Source organism: Hemicordylus capensis, chromosome 5 (genome assembly GCF_027244095.1).
Source record: "Hemicordylus capensis ecotype Gifberg chromosome 5, rHemCap1.1.pri, whole genome shotgun sequence".
Lineage (NCBI taxonomy): Eukaryota > Metazoa > Chordata > Lepidosauria > Squamata > Cordylidae > Hemicordylus > Hemicordylus capensis.
The window spans coordinates 72795471-72812122 of NC_069661.1; the positions used below are offsets into that span (position 1 = coordinate 72795471).

At 43.8% G+C, this 16652-nt stretch overlaps 2 protein-coding genes across 6 annotated transcripts in view; one reads left to right on the forward strand and one right to left on the reverse strand.

Annotated features, from left to right (window-relative positions):
• The window catches only part of TMEM192 (transmembrane protein 192), a 45865-nt gene that overhangs the window by 22641 nt on the left and 6572 nt on the right, over positions 1-16652 (reverse strand). The window contains exons 1-2 of one of the 4 annotated variants that reach the window (XM_053252487.1): positions 12205-12342; positions 721-867 (exon numbers count right to left, since the gene is read on the reverse strand). In XM_053252487.1, the coding sequence (XP_053108462.1) occupies positions 721-843 (123 nt within the window). In that variant the 5' untranslated portion in view covers positions 844-867; positions 12205-12342. Of the gene's footprint in view, positions 1-720; positions 868-3682; positions 3956-5546; positions 5725-12204; positions 12343-16652 lie in introns of those variants that run through there. The other 3 variants (XM_053252486.1, XM_053252489.1, XM_053252488.1) reach the window with 3 other exon arrangements.
• KLHL2 (kelch like family member 2) overlaps positions 12439-16652 on the forward strand; it is a 96296-nt gene continuing 92082 nt past the window's right edge. For both annotated transcript variants that reach the window (XM_053252473.1, XM_053252474.1), the window contains exon 1: positions 12439-12577. In XM_053252473.1, the coding sequence (XP_053108448.1) occupies positions 12549-12577 (29 nt within the window). In that variant the 5' untranslated portion in view covers positions 12439-12548. The remainder of the gene's footprint in view (positions 12578-16652) is intronic.

The window sequence follows — 16652 nt, forward strand, 5'->3', positions numbered from 1 at the left end:
TTACAGGGGGCAGAGGGACCACAACACCCCACCGATGCAAGAGGGAAACAGCGTTCCCTCTCAAGGCGCCTCGACCACAATAGGCAGCTGGGTTTCAATCAATCAACCTTTGGCTGCAAACAATGAGCATGCAAGAACCAGCAGCCCTTCAAGTGGCAGCCCTTCAGGTGGCATACCTTTTCATGCCCCCACACCGCATACAGTTTGAAGCTGTAAAGATAGGGAATAAAATAGCTGTAGGAAGATCACAGCAGCACGTGGAGGCAAGGGACAAGAAGGTGATACTCTTCCTCTTCCGTACCATGTGCAAAATTGAGGAAGTGAGTGCCTTGATTGCAGTTGTTGGGGGGGGGGGTTGACTCCCAGTCAGGGACCGGCGCTCAACCCTTCGGGGACCGGCAGCGGTCCCCGGACCGGTGGTTGAGAAACTCTGACCTAGATAATGTCACTGTATCAACAAGAAATTCTTAAGTTTGAGCAAGGGAAAGCAGCACACCTGACCACGACAGATCAATACTCAATAAGCTAATATGAGTGCAAAGAAGCATAGCGATGATAGTACCCTATCATACATTTCAGCTGGGGGAATGAGCAGCTTGGGTGGCATTGTATGTTGTAGTGGAGCAAGACTGGTACTGTTCTGCCTCCAGGACAGAGGGAGAAAAGCAACCTACATCTTTGTAGTCTGCAAATTTGTCCAAGTGATATACTCTAACTTACATGTATGAGCAGCAGAATATTGGCCATGCAGACTGTAGGTATGCTGTAGAACCTCGGATGCAACCTGGAATGCAGTGAATGAGGTGGGAGGAGTGGAGCATCAAGTAAAGGGTCATCGTCCATACTTTGTGTTGTCTCCAGAGATCCCTGGAATAAGTTTGGCAACATGGCATTTAAGTCAGAAAGCCAAGATATTTTTTTCACATTTAACACATACAGATCAAATTGGCTTCATTTTCATGGGAAAATGTTATTGGCGAAACAGCATTTGTTAGTAAGAAAGCTTTTAAGAGATAGTGGATGAAATTCCAGTGAGGTTTGTGTGAGCTGGATGGCATTTCTGCTTGCATAGAAGGGCCACAGATTTGGGCAGAACACCGCCCCCCGCAAATGTATCATGCTTTTCAGGTGAATGCTGGGGCCTGCAGGACAAAGGAAGGGAAAGGAAATCACTGCTTATGGTTCTCTGGATCCAACCCATTGTCTTGTACATTGACTCCTAAATATACTAGAGTGGACAGATGGTGGAATAGGCCAAATATGTTAAAAGGGTATAATGTTACCACAACAGTGAAGGATCTGTCAGCAGATAATGCCCAGAGCAGTTTAGCTGTCTGCATACCAATGCTGTTCCACATTATTAATGTGCTTAAACTAGTTTGTGCACATCTACATTAAAGAGTTTTACATTATCATCACACTTTCATGTGGCAGATGATTGCAACCTATTCTGCTTAAGCTCTTTACAGCAATGTGCACTTATCTAGCAAAACCAGGACAACTTTTCTGCTTCACTGTGAAATATCCAGCCCCATTTTTCTCATCTATATAAGCTGTGGCTCAGCAATGTCCTATCAACACTGCTGCAGAATTCAACTTTAACATGAACAAATGGGAAAGGCTTGCAATCTGACCTAGTCGTAGAAACATCCTAACAATTTATCTAAAAGGCATTATCTAGGTTATTTATTGCTTCTAAAGAGACACTACAATCTTAGCTGTCTTAGTAGATTAAGCTGACTTTTTAACCTTATCTAATGGTGAGGGGCGGGACACCATATGCCTCAGCCTCTCTTTAAAAAGAAGTCAAAATTGGTCTACTTTGTAATGATAGAAAATATTTTCTAACAATTCAGTTTAAATACACTTTACCAAACTTCAGAATAAGCAAAAAATGCAGAGCATTCCAGGCTTTCCCCCAATAGTTTAAGTTTTAGTGTATCACGTATCACTATCACTAAACTAATCATAAATACCTACTTCTAGAAGCAGTGGCATGACACATTGGTCACCATGCTCCAAAAACAGGGAGAAGAAATATGAATTATACTGAATTCACATCAGCTTGTACATGCAGTTTTTAGCATTATTTTATTTTGCAACATCTAAACCTAAATAAGTGGTCTGTATCCAGCACAGAATTGCTGCCAGCATTTTGAACATTAGTTGAATAAATAATCAATTAACTCACTCTGTGGAACCCATGTTTTCAATATCAAAATAAAATGATAATTATTTCTGTATTGCATTTGATTCTGTATTGCATTGGCCTAGAAAATTACCATTTACTCATAATCTTCTCACCTGAAATTGCAGGTTTTATAAAGTTAGTTTATCCAGTTTAACTAATCTAAGTTTGCTTTTACTCCTCAAACAAAAGGACTGGAGAAGCTAAGTCTACATAAAAATTATAAATCTGAGTTACAACAGAATTGATTTATTATTACAGTTTGATTACAGAACAATGGAACACATTTATGACAACAAGTTTTGTATAAAGTAAGGACAGGGAGTCAACCTATTCTTAATATGAGTTTTTTGCTAGCTCATGATAAACGGTAGGAGAAAGAGTAAATCCAAATATAGATTGAAGTTGCCTTCAGGTTCCTCATTTGATTCTCTCTTTTACAGTTTGTGAATTTAATGCTCTTTGAACTATGCTTCGTCAAATCTTCATGTAAATTCTTTCATAAGCAATGCTATTTCGATATCTTATCCTTTGCCTGCTATATGGACACTAGTACTATAGTATAAGTTATACAAGTCAGTATTTTATACATCTTAAATTATTGTCTGTATAATGATTTGAATGAATGAACCCACATAGTGGTATATGCTTTGGAATGGAGCCTTACAACACTACAGTTTTCTGATATAGCTTACAACTAATCTAAATACCAGGGCATGGAAGATCATCTAAACAACGGCAATCCACAATGCCCAGATCACTAACATTCTTAGGATATGCTCTTTAACTTCCATGTTCAACTTTACCAATTTAAACAGTTATTTGACTGGAACTTCAGTCCTTTCTGATGTAAAATAAAACCCAGTGGATCTGTGCACAATGGAGATGCATCAAGAGTCTTCAGGTACCCAGAAGTGGGGAGATGTTTTGACTAAAAAACGTGTAATCTTCACATATAAATATACTATTAAGTCTTTGTGCAGAAGACATGATTGTTATTTCAGAATAAAAGACCACATTTGTGAGCACTTCCCCCTTTCCACCACGACATTTTCATTTCTCATAATGTTGACACCAGTTACTACAGTGCTTCAGATCAATAGATTATGACAAACATAATAGTTGCTATTTCACACCTTAGACCCAGATTCTAAATACAAGGCCCATTTACAAGTTATGTTCAACACTTGTGCAATGAGTGTAGTGTACACAAGTACAGTCATTCACAAGTTATGTTGAACACAGGGTACAGCAGTACACTTCCTATTTGTACCATGCATTTGAGGGGCCTGTATCCAGGTTCACTTGTAACATGAATGCAGGAAGTCATTCACACAAGCACATGTATGAGTGTACAGACATCTGTACACATGCACAACATAATGTCTGAATTGGGCTATGGACATATGGGGGCAGGGATGAGAACTACATCCACTAGGATCAACATGCAAGTGACATTATTTTACTAGGTTTCCCAGTATCAACCACACCTACCTCTTCTGCAATCCTTATCTGACCAGATATCTGAAGAATTGACAAGCTTAAACAAAGCCACAAGGACTTTATACAGTATTTCCATTTAAGCTGTGAAATCAAAAGTTTCTAAAGGAACAGCAATGGCAGCATAGATTCCAATATTGGGAGCTATCCTTTAGCATAATCATGTCTGGTAGCCCCTTAGACATCTTATGGACTCCAAAAGCCGGCACCAACACTGCTCTTCCACCTGGCAGGACAGACTAAGCAGCCAACAGTTTTGGAACCCAACAAATCTTGTTTTAAGAAGAATTTCAGCCACTTGTCCCAAAAGGGGAGACTCCAAGCAAGGCAACATATTTGTAGGACTAGCCTAAAATGTTGAAATCAAGTTTGAGTCACACAGGACTCTTTTTGAATGCACACATAAACCCTAGTACAAGACTTTGATAGCTAAAGCCTACCAGAAGGCAAAATGATAAGGCAGACTAGCAACACAGAGAACACCACTACAAAACTAGTCCACACCCTCCCTCACAAGACTGCAGAGATGTTGACCCTAGAAGCTACTTTCAGTAGCTGAGACCTGCCAAAAAGCAGGGTAGATAAAAATAAATGATTTTAAATTTTTTTATGAAAAAAATTTGGATTTTTAAAATTTAAATCAGATTTTTTAAATAAAATGTTTTTTGAGGGGAAAATCTATCTAAAGATATTTTTCTATTTAAGATACATTATAGTCCAAAGGTTATTCATCATGAAATAAGGATTAGTTTTTAATTATGTAGCATGAGACTATATATATGCAATGTTTAAATTTTTTGGTAAATGAATTCCATTAATCCATTCACAATGTCATGCTCTTCCAGAGGTTTCTGTAAGATTATTTTGGGCAATTTTTCTATCTGGAAGAGGACCAAAAAAGAAACCTTCATCTGATTGTAAATATTAAGATTATATACCAGCAAGAATGAGTCTTTGTGTAAAAAAACAGGATTCAAATCTAGCTTTACTGACTAGTAATTTAAATAGTGGTTTAAATAGATTTGATTTAAATCAAATCCACCCTGCCAAGAAGTATGCAAAAGTTATTTCTTGCTGTCCTACAAGTTTCAAGTCATAAAGAGAACTGAGCAACCACAGCAGGTTCCCACACAACCAGAAACAAAGAGAGCGGTTGTCAAGCCAAAGAAAATCCAATGCAAAAAAGGATGAGCTCCAATATGTTTGGTTTTGGAATGGAAACAAAATCCCATCACATCCATGTCCAGCATCACGGGAAACACAGAAAGCTACCATTTACAGAGTAAAACTGTCTATACCGACTGGCAATTACATCTCTAGGCTTTCAACAGGGTTTTCCCCCAGCCCTACCTAAACCTGAAAACGCTAAGCCCTTCTGCCTATAAAGCACATGCGCTACCACCACGGAAGTTGGCCTCAAGTCAAACAAGTCAAACCCAGAAGACTAGTTTCCTTTACACCAAGGCAAACACTGGGGCTCATATCTGCTCGGAAACACCACTCTATTATGCAAGAATCACGAGTTTCTCTCGGGCTTTCCAGACATGCTGGAGCCTGCTGCGCTTCTCAGAGACGAGAGAAATGCACTACACAAAACAGGATCAAAATGATCTCCCCCTCTCATTAAACGATCTCCACCGCTTATCGTTAAAAATCAGCTGCTGCAAAACGGCGTTCTTGGGAACCATGCAACGAATTAAGCAACATCATTCCTAGTCTAGAGGTTAACCAGATGCAAGTTACCGCAAGGCAATCTTGCCATGTTAAATTGGTTCCTATGCAGCGGGATATAAGCCCGTAAACTGCGTGACTTAATTTCACGCTGCAAACGCGAACTTTGATGCCATGCATGACTCACGTTATCCAGCTGCTGCTCTCCTGCAGCCCGGGCTCCAGCCATGGTACTTCACCGCTGCAGCAGCTTCCGGTCCATCCGCCGACCCCGGTGGTGTTTATAGCAAATGCCCCGCCTCCTACCAATGGCCCTAACCGCCCTTCTCCCCACCAAGAGTAGCAGAATTTTTCCTGATCCGTGATTTTTTTTATTTGTGCAACTGAGCATGCTCAAATGCCACGGCGCATGCTCAGCATGATAAAAGGAAGCTGCTTTCGGTTTTTTGCCCGCAACTCCTTTTCTTCCTCAAAGAAGAACCTGCCCACAACTTTTTCTAAACAGGAAGAGAGAACCAATTTACATTTTGCAGAAAAGCATCAGAATTTGTTGCTTGTGTTGTTTTGCACCCAAATAACTCTGAAATAAAAAGACTGCAATGTTGTTTATTAAGGCAAATTTGAAGTGCTGTGAAATGCCTGGATTGCTGCCAAGAATACAGAGCATGCTCAGTCACTCAATATGTAGCCAGTGCCCGTACCCTAAAGATACATCTGTAAAAAAAATCTTAGCTTCTGTCTTGCATGGCACGGTTCTCAAATTCAGACTGCTCCTACCTATAGCTTTTTTGCAATTCTGTTGGATTCCAAGCTGCATAAGCATAAAGAGACATTTCCCCTTCTCTTCCAATTTCAATACTGTAACCCTATTTTAGAGGGGGTTTTTGGTTGTTGTTTTTTAAAATCTTTTTTAAAAATTGTATTATTGAGTCTCTGTTGTCACCAGCAGAACAGCATCCTTTTTGTATGTGGCTAGAATAGGTTGGAAGCATTACTTTGTCCTGACAGCAAAGCCTGGGTGTGCTTAAGGCAGGCACAGTTAGTGAAGAGACTTGTGCAGTCCACAAGTTTGCCAGTGATCCTGAGCTTAGAAAACTATTGGGAAACCGCTTTATGAATTAGAGGTTTCACTATTTTTTATTTTTTTTAAAAAACCAATAGTTTGTCATAATGCTCCCCTTTGTTTGCATTGGACGGAGATCAAGGAATGTCTGGTTCCCCTCTGTGACTCTCCGTACTGTAGTTAGTAATTTTGCTCATTCAAATCTGTATCCAGGCAGGACATAGCTAGGCGAGAGGGAGCCCATGTTCAGCCCTCCCCCTTGGCGGCCCCTTGGAGTGAGGGAGATAATGAAGAAAAGAGGGAGGGGTGGAGCTGAGGCACCCTGGGTCAGGGCTCTTTGAATCCATCCACTCAATTATAGCTATGCCCCTGGCTGTATCTACAAATACTGTTATGTGCAAGTGAGAACTGCTGTAGTGGAGGATAACAGCAAAGTATTATCTTGCCATGGTGCTGAGAAAATCTTACCAAGACACTGAAATCTTACAGGGTAGTGTAAAAGAAAATAATGGGTGCTGTTTTCTCATGGAAAAGAACACAATGTTCAGCAACCCTGTAAGATTTCAATACTGGGGTAAGATTTTCTCTTGGGTGCTGTGGCTTGCCATGCTGCCTCTGGTATCTAAGGGGGCGGGGGCAGCTTGTGCCAGCCCTGCCACATCCCTTATGTGTTGGGAGAAATGCTTACTTTTCAGTTCTGAACCTGGTGCCAATCAATTGCACTGGATGACTCCAAGTTATTGTGTCATAATGATGTGAACATGGTTCGTCCCTGGGTCCGCCTCTTAGTCAATCAAACAGACTCAGTGAGAATCATTTAGAGGCTTTATTGCTACTGCAGTTTAGCAATAGGTAATCAATAGGCTTACGCTCTCAAACCGATTAGCGTTTGGTTATAGGTGCATCTTACATTTATACAAACAATCTGAATGATGCTGACACCCTAGACACAGTATATGTGACAATAAAATGGCATGCTAATGATTCATTGTTCATCTGGTGATTACTCCTTATTTGGTTAAATCCTGTTTTCTTACAATTTAGTGGAGAGAGATAATGACGTTGATCATGAGAGGCAGTGATGTCCCTGAGCTGGGCTGGGGTTACTTTAAGTTAAAATGAGGTATTCTGGGCAAACATGGAGTTTCTTTGGTTTTCTAAACACATCAATAAGGGGTACTTTCTCTCTCTTCATGCTTGTCACAACATGCTTCAGTTTATAAACCTCTATAATATCCCTACTCAATTGTCTTAAAAAACAAACCAACCCACCAAGGTTCCATATTTTATGAGGAATATAATCCAACAGGTGTTTGCTGGCAAATGCAGGTGTCAAATGAACACAGGATCTGCATTTACTGCATTTCAGTTTGTTTGTTGCATTGGTATACTGCTTTTCTGCCTTGACAAAGGCACCCAAAGCAGTTTACAATATTAAATACCAAAGAAATTACATAGGACTAAAAGCATTATTGTCTCAGGCTGTTGGTCTTTTCAGGAGCTGAGGACAAGAGCTCACTAACCTGGGTGCCTCCTTTCTTGCCTTCCTCTCAGTTTAAGCCTTTAAAGTTTAAGCTTTTATCTACCAATAACGTTCTGTGAAATGTAAGGAAGGATATACTGGTAACATTCATAGCTGGAATAATAAAAGGTGCTTTCTGTTCATATATTTTCTTCATCTTCACATCTGTATTTATTTTATTTTATTTTAATATACTGCCCAAAACCTTTGACTCTGGGTTTATTGTTTTTATTTTTTTACATTTTATATCCCGCTCCTTCTCCCAGGAGCCCAGAGTGGTGTACTACATATTTAAGTTTCTCCTCACAACAACCTTGTGAAGTAGATTAGGCTGAGAGAGAAGTGATTGGCCCAGTGTCACCCAGCAAGTCTCATGGCTGAATGGGGATTTGAACTTGGGTCTCCCCAGTCCTCCAGCACTCTAACGACTACACCATGCTGGCTCTGGTTTCAAAGCATGAAACTCACCACTGTCATATCTCTCTGGGGGAGAAGCAGAAATATAAATAGTAATGATCTTTTAAAAAGAGAGGTAATGGCCGGCATCCTGACTAGCATATATGAAAGCAGTACAGGGACATGTCAGGAGACCACGTGCAGTTCCCCCAGTCCTCCCATGCATGTGCTGCTGTGCCAGAGGACGAATACTTCTGAGTGTAATACTTGCACTCTGGAAATGCTCTTCAAAGATTGGAAACACACCAGTGACCCTCAGTGACATGTTTCCAATCTTGTAGAGTGCTTCCAGATCCAGAGCATGAGCAATGCTTGGAAGTCTTAGCCCTGTGGCACAACATTGCATGCCCAGGAGAACAAAGGCAGCTGTGTGTGGGATCCCAATACATCCTTAAATGTGCACTTTATAAGTCAAGGATGCCAGCCAATAATTAGAAACTTGCCAGTTTACTACAGGCTATATTTCACAAGTCAGCATTCTTTCATTGAAGCTGTCTGTCCCTTTAGACTGAACTGATTTGAAAAATATACTGATGACAGTCTCTTTTATTTACTTTTGTTTTTTAAAATAAAACACTAAAAAGAGGGAGTCATGCATATTTTGATTATTTGTTACTTAACTGGAGTAAGGCAAATCAGTGGAAGAATGGTGGTTTAAGCAGTTTGTGAAAAGCAGCCTGCAGGAGTGTCATGATTTACTGACCATTAGATGGCGCTATATTGCATACAATTAATTTCATCTATTCATTGTAAATATTTACAGGTTTCAGCCATAAATATAAACCTCTCTATATTCTCATATTCATATAGCAATTAGCATACAATAATAGTACCACCAATTTAAATGAATACAGGTTCCCCTAAATATACATGTCACACAAGGACTAATTGTTCAAAAATACTTATAAGGCATTAACATAGTCTGATGCACACATGGGCATAGCGGTTTCCTTCCTTCTGTGGGATTGCAGTCCAAGGGTAGGGAACTTTTATTGGCAAATATCTGGCATGGTGTGTTATGCTTTCTGGCTTTTCTGCCTAATGATCAAAGAACAGTGTTTATCTCATCTCCACTGTCACAGTTGCAACACCAACACCACCATTGTACAAGGACCACTAGAGCAGCAGTCCTATACACCCTAACCTAGAAGTAAGTTCTACTGAACTCAGGCATGTCCTCAACAGGACACTGAATAGAGACAGGAGGAGGAGGAGGAAGCAGAGCTGGTCTTGTGACAGCAAGGAAATTCCCCCATGCAAGAGGCTATCCAAAAGCATGGCCTGCCCAGCTTCAATTAATATCAGCTAATCTTGTGCAGGAGGGTTTTTAGGTGGGTTAAAAATAGTTGTCCCTCATTTTTAAAGCTGTTCTGGGGACCCTTTGTCTTTTCTTGCCCTTAAGGTCCCTGGCTGACACCCTGACTAAATTTACTTGAGGAAGTCCCATTTAAATTAAAAAGGACATGTTAACTTCTTTGAGTAAAGTTAGTCAGGATGTGAGCCTGTTTCTCATTATGGGTCAGTTCATGTTCTCTATTGGTTTAAAACTGTATCACTGGTTGCCATTCTGGTTCAAAACTGAGAAGTTGTTATTGGTGAGCAGGTTTTCGCATTCAAATTCTTCTTGCAAAAGCAGGGGTGACCCTTCTATGACATGAGGTGAGGTGAGGCAAAGCAGTTGCCTAAGGCAGCAGATTATTGAGGTGCCAGAAAAGCAGGATGATTTCCCCTGCTCCTCTCTTTTAAAAAAGGGGAAGGGATGCATGCAAGGGAGAGTGCACGGTAGGGTAGGGATGTGCACGGAACTGGGTGGGGCTGGCTCGAAGGCAGGGTGGGACTTTAAGGGTGGGGAAGGGTGCACTTACCCCTCCCCCCACTTCCCCCCCCCCGCTTGCGCTGGAGTTTAGTAAAGTGCCTCAGGACAGCAGTGTACCTCCCTGCCACCCCTTCTCCTTTTTCAGCCAGAAGTACCATGTGCGCACACTGTGATGATGCGTGCACACCCTGTGATCGTGCGTGTGCATGTCTGACGTGTGCAAGCGCGCTGTGTGTGCACGCGCCCAGTACTTCCAGCCACTTCCGGAAGTGCACCCTCCCCCGCCCTTAAAGTCCTAACCCCACCGAACATTCAAACCGACCAGTGTTCAAACTTGTTTGGAGGCCCGTAAAAGGGCCTCTGAACAGGTTCGTGCACATCCCTAGCATTTGGTGCTCTACTTCAGGTGCACAGAGGTCTTGAGCAGTGTTCTCTCTATTCCCCCCCCCCATTTTTGTGTTGAATGAGTTTTTTTCTGGGCGGCAGTATCAAGGCAGTGTGTGCACACGTGCATTCGGAGTGGGACCTTTCTGATTAAACCTGAGCAGGATCTAAAACTAACTGAGCGGACATCAAAAAACGCATGAGTGCGCTCACACATGCACGCCTTAGAGGGAACACTGGTCTTGAGCTGCCACTGTTCAAAATACTACTCAATATTTGACAAAATCCACAGTGAGGCTGTGGACAGAGAACTGGACTTGGAATAGGAAACATGCTCAGTGATTGAATTATGGGAGAATAGGGACAGGGGCCCTTAATGGAATCTGCAAGTGCCATTTTCCGACTCCCCCAAGTATTATTATATTATCATTTATTGAATTTTTATACCGCCCCTCCCAATTTGGCCCAGGGTGGTTTACAAACAAAAGAAAAACAGTTAAAATCATTCAACAAAAAACCAAAAAATCTTAAAATACCATAAAACAATCAGTTAAAAAACAATTTTAAAATCCTTAAAAAACCCAGTACATTAACACGCCCCCCCCCAACAATTTAAAAGCGCTGGAAGGTCAGGCCAAAGTATGGCTAAATCATGGACTTCCATGTAGTTCTCTAAACTACAAATATTTATAGTCTGCATTTCAACAAAGTACTCAAAAGCAGTTCACATACACAGGTAGATAAAGATGGCTCTGTCCCCAAAGGGCTCACGATCTAAAAAGAAACACAACCAGCAACAACCGTTGGAGGGATGCTGTGCTGAGCCAAATGACTGGGCAGGGTTATTTGCTGTCCCCCTGCTAAGTATAAAGGAATTACCACTTTCAAAGGTGTTTCTTTGCTCATTTCTAAAACAATAGCCAAGGGCGCCAAGCCCACGCTCCTCCGCCCTGTATCGAATATGCTCCGACGTAAGAGAGTGTTACCTCATATGTAAGACCCACTGGTTTCAAGGGGAATTCCTTCCCGTCTGTGTTTGGAATGGCGACCCTAAATTCAAATCATGCCCACTTACAGCCATGAAAATAAATGGGTGACCTTGAGTCTAACCTACTTCACAAAGTTGCTGTAAGGATAAAACGCGCACCAGATACAAGTGGGCACACTAGAATACAAGCCGCACGGCAAGAACATGTCATCTTCAGAGACAAGCTGTGACTGACCAGCAGACGCCCTAGTGGTGAACTTTCCTACGCCAGCTGTTTAGCCACGATTGAGGCATTGCTGAAGTACATGGCCCACTGACCTAATTCAAAACGGCAAAGCCATTCATGCCCATATTATACGGCTGCTCTTGAAGCACAGAGGGGAGCAAGAGATCTGATCTCAATCTATGCTTCTCAAAGCGGGAGGCGTTAGAGCAAATTTAGCTTCCGTACGCCTCTCCCGCTTTGTCCCGATTCCACCCCCAGCACCAGCTGCTGTTGTCGCCTTTGCAAACTGCGCCCGCGCGCGGCTGGTGCACTACGCAGGGGAGGGGGCGCACGCAGGAGTACTCCTCTTCCTCCCCCTCTTCTCCCCCAGAAGTTGCGTGCTGACGTCACCTTGCTCTTGTCAGAAGAATAGAGCTAGCCCTGTCCGGACCCCGGAAGTGGCGGGCTGGCGATAGCGCGTGCAGAACAGCTGCAGTTCATCTCTGGCTGGGCGGGGGCAGCCATCACAGAAAGAGGAGGTGGCGTCGGTGGCAGGGTCCGTAGTGTGGCGCGTGCCCGCTCCCTGGTTCGCTGTGCGCTCGCGGGAGAGGCCAGGCTAGTCTCGTCCAGGCAAGCCTTGCCCCTCTCTGGGCGTTCTGCCGGGGGTGTCCCAGCGTTCGCGGTTGGAATGGTGCTGGCGCTGGCGTTCGGTGCCTGCGTTCTAAGGAGGGAGCAGCCCGAGCGGAGGAGCAGCGATGGAGATGCTGCTGCTGCAGCCGTTGGGGTGAGTGTCAGGCGCACACGTCGCTGGGTGAGGAGCGGGGTATAGGCGGGCGAGGAGTCGGCTACGCTGCTGCTCTCCATTTCTAACAATGCCGCTAGGATCCTAAAGTGGGTGTGAGGATGGCATTCTCGTGCGGGGCAAAGGTTGAACCAGGCCTCAGCCCCGCCCCCTCTCCAACTGGTTCTGGGTGTCAGAGGCTCAGTCAGGGTACACTTGGAACAAAGACTTCCATGAATCTGAGCATACGGAGAGTTCATTTCCTGGTCCATCTCATGTAGTCTGCACGCACGTGTCAGTTTTTTTTAAGAGGGTAGAGTAGTAGTTAAAGGACAGCGGGGGTGGATGCTGTAGCTAAGGTCTGCTTGGATGCTGTGCTCTGTGGCCTATAAGGTCCCAGGATGACCCTGATTAGTTTCTGAAGACTAAAAGGCATTCTGTATTGGGTACTGCTCTTCAGAGATTCAAAGGAAGAATCCTTGATGTTCAAAAAGACTTTCTGGGGCTGACCCTTGATCCTCCAATATTAGCCCTGGATTGCTTAAATATGGTTTGTAGTCTAACCTAGGTGACAAAAAGCAACATTCAAGCCTGTGTGTGTCCTTCATATTTTCTGTGTTGTCTTATGTTGATCCTAAGCTATCTGTGGGTGGATCTATGTTGTGGGGCTGGCCGGAAAGGGTAAAACTTCCAAAAGAATGTAAGTTTAGCCTAATTCCTCCACTCCTTTTGACAAGTTAATTACTTGCCCCTTCTGGACATGATTTGAATAACTAATTATTTATTCATTCCTAAGCATTTCCCTGCCACCTGTCAGTGTTTCCAGGAAAGTTTACAAGATTGAGCATAATACCATAAAACACAGTAATCGGGCAGCAATAAAACAATACTTAATGCTAGCAATGTGCTGTGTAATGTTCAGGAATGATGCTCTCTGCTGTGGTTGCAGTCCATTTATTCATGGACAACCATACTCTTTAAACTGCAATAGCTGCCACCTTCTGTCACTGTAAAGGATCCGTTGAAGGGGTGGGAAAAATCTATCCCTTAAAGTTCATCCGCTACCCTAGTGCAAGAACTCCAGATATCTAATGCACATTAAAGGGTACCCGATGTGATCTGAGTTTGGATATCAGTTTTTCAAACTGGGGTGGTAGAAGAAGTAGAGAACAGCTGCCCATAACTAAAGGTCTGCTTGCGCCCCCATAAACTTGTCTGCCAGCTAAGATAATCAAGAGGGCCATCGCTAGTTGCTTCCACTGTTAGAGGTTAGGTGCGTGGTAACTGTAGTCTGAAGGCATGCCATACAACTGCCTTACTGCAGCTAAGCTGAACTAGATCTGGCCAGTGCCTGGAGGGGAGAATGCCTGAGAACTCTATACAAGCCACCTTGAGTTCCATCATGGTAGAACATAAATGCAGTCAGTAAATCACTCCATATGGGTGCAGCTGGGGAGCAACAGAGTAGTAGGCATTCTGTCTATCTCATGTTGATTTCGAAGGACCTGTGCTGCTGTAAAAAGCATATGCATTGAGAGTTGTGATTTGTTAGTTTTCCCTGCTGCCGGGGTGGTGGCCGGTGAGAGGTGCTGCCGGGGTGGCGTAATTGGTGCTTACCTCCGCTCTCGCTGCACCCGAAAGCTGTTCGGAGTAGCAGCATGCCACCCAGTACCCCCTGCAGTGGGGGATCACCTCCACTACTCACCAGGATACTGGTGGGAGACTGGCTCTGCAGAGGGCACGTGAATGGCGGAGGCAATCCCTCACTGCAGGGGGTGCTGGGTGGCACGCTGCTGCTCTGAGCAGCGTTCAGGTGTGGCAGGAGTGGAAGTTAGCACCGATAACTTTATCTGTAAAGGTGCCTCTCGCTGCCCGCCCCCTGGCGGCGCCCACACTGGCTGCTACTGCCTGCAGCATGGTTACATCTTCAAGTAACCAGGTTTGCCTTTTGTGGTGGCCCTGTTCATAGGTTTCCTCACACACTATTCAGACATGGTATTTAAGTTCAGATATTTGTACATGTGTACATGTGTTTGTGTGAATGACTGTACCTGTGTTCATTTTACAAAAATTCGGTACAGGTCCCTGAAATGCATGGTAGAAATAGAAAGTGTACTGCTGTAACTGTGTTCAACATAACATGAAAAACTGTTCCTGTGTACACTTGAGGAGGAGAGCTGGTCTTGTGGGTAGTAAGCATGAATTGCTCCCTTTGCTAAGCAGGATCTGCTCTGGTTTGCATTTGAATAGGAGATTACATATGTGAGCACTATAAGATATTCTTCTTAGGGGATAGGGCTGCTTTGGGAAGAGCACCTGCATGCTTGCATGCAGAAAGTTCCAAGTTCTCTCTCTGACATTTCCAAGATAGGGCTGAGAGGGACTCCAGCCTGCAGCCTTAGGGAAGCCGCTGCCAGTCTGTGTAGACAATACTGAGCTAGATGGAGCAACAGTCTGACTCAGTATAAGGCAGCTTCCTATGTTCCACTGTATGTATGAGTGGTGAATATAAGGTATATAAAGTTATATCTTCACTCAGTGTGCAGAGGAATAAGCAGGATTATGTTGTCCTCCCCAATCTTCAAACCTTCCACTAAATGTGTGAATGGGGGCAGCCTATATCAGTCAATCAAATGTGGTCTGTAGACCAGAAGGAAGGGTGGCCTATGTGCATTCAGCTGCACATGGATAAACTCTTATTGTGATCAGGGCCCCCATTTGCACAGGGTTCCAAATTGTGTGGAGCATTTACAGCTGCATACATCTGTGGATCTCCTCCCTTGGGTGCTTCACTGTTCCCTGCGAGGATCCCACACAGTGGGTTGTTCCTATAGAGGCAGGCTTCAGAATGCTCGGAGAGAGAGAGAGAGAGAGAGGTAAAAAGAGGAAGTCCCCTGCCCGAGCCCTGTTAACTCGACAGGCCTATTAGGGTTGCTTCCACTCTATCCTCTCCTCATGGATCCCAGGGCAATTGCAAGCTCGAACCCTCCCCATGTACTGGCCCTTCATCATTGGCCAGCACCTCCTTAAATAAGCCCTGCCATCCCAGACAAGTCTTGCGAGAGCTCAGCTGACCTCTGGAATTTGTTCCAAGATTTCGCAAGAGCTCCCCGACCCTAGACGAGATCTCAGCCTCCCACCCCATAGGCCAGCCTAGGGAATCTGATGGGCCAGACACGCCGATTCCTTCCTCCTGAGCATCTCCCCGCCCTGGCGCTGCTTTAAAGGTTCTTTATGCTCCAGATGCTCCTTGGGCACTCTTGTGGTTGCCGCCCCTTTTGCTCCATCTCCTGTGGTCCCCTCACAATATGTTAGGCCCACATCTATACCTTCCACCAAGTATCTGGAGGTGTGGGGCTGGGGGGCACTAGGGAATCAGGTGTGGGGCTAGCATGAGTGGTCCTGTTCAGTGAAAACATGAGAAGAACCTCTTGATAGGTTCTGATGTGTTGCATGGTCCTAATTGTGCTTTAGGGTTGTTGCCTACTGCCTCAGAGATTGTGTAGAAGTTAAGTTTGGAGGATTGTGGCAATAGTATCAATTGCGTGGGAAGCAGCAGGCTTCTTTTGGTGGTGTTGGAGCTGGTACTGAGTCAGGCAAGGCAGTGCACATGTTGCTCTATGATTTGGAAGGAATGACTGACAGACTAGAACAGATTATACGCTTCTAAAAGTGAATTGTTCAAGAACTCCCTATCCAAGTTTGCTGTGTAAGCCTCTTTGAGAATTATGTTGTTGACAAGTTCTAGTAAGAACTAATCTGCCCACATTATCCTTACAACTGAACTAAATTTGGTTCAAATCAGTTAGGTGGTCCACAAGTTAGGCCTCTTGCGCCTCAAACATTTGCGTGTATGCCATCTAGGATCCGGATGGATGACATCATTACAAACTACACCATTGAGGTTTCCCTGTGTGTCACTCACTACAACTGTGCCAAATTTGGTTCAAATCTGTTAGACAATCCCAAGGTAGCCCACGTGCCTCAAATGTTTGTTTCCACCATCTTGGATTGGGGTGGATGACATCCCAAACTACACCATTGAGGTGTCCCTACAACTGTATCCGATTTGGTTCAT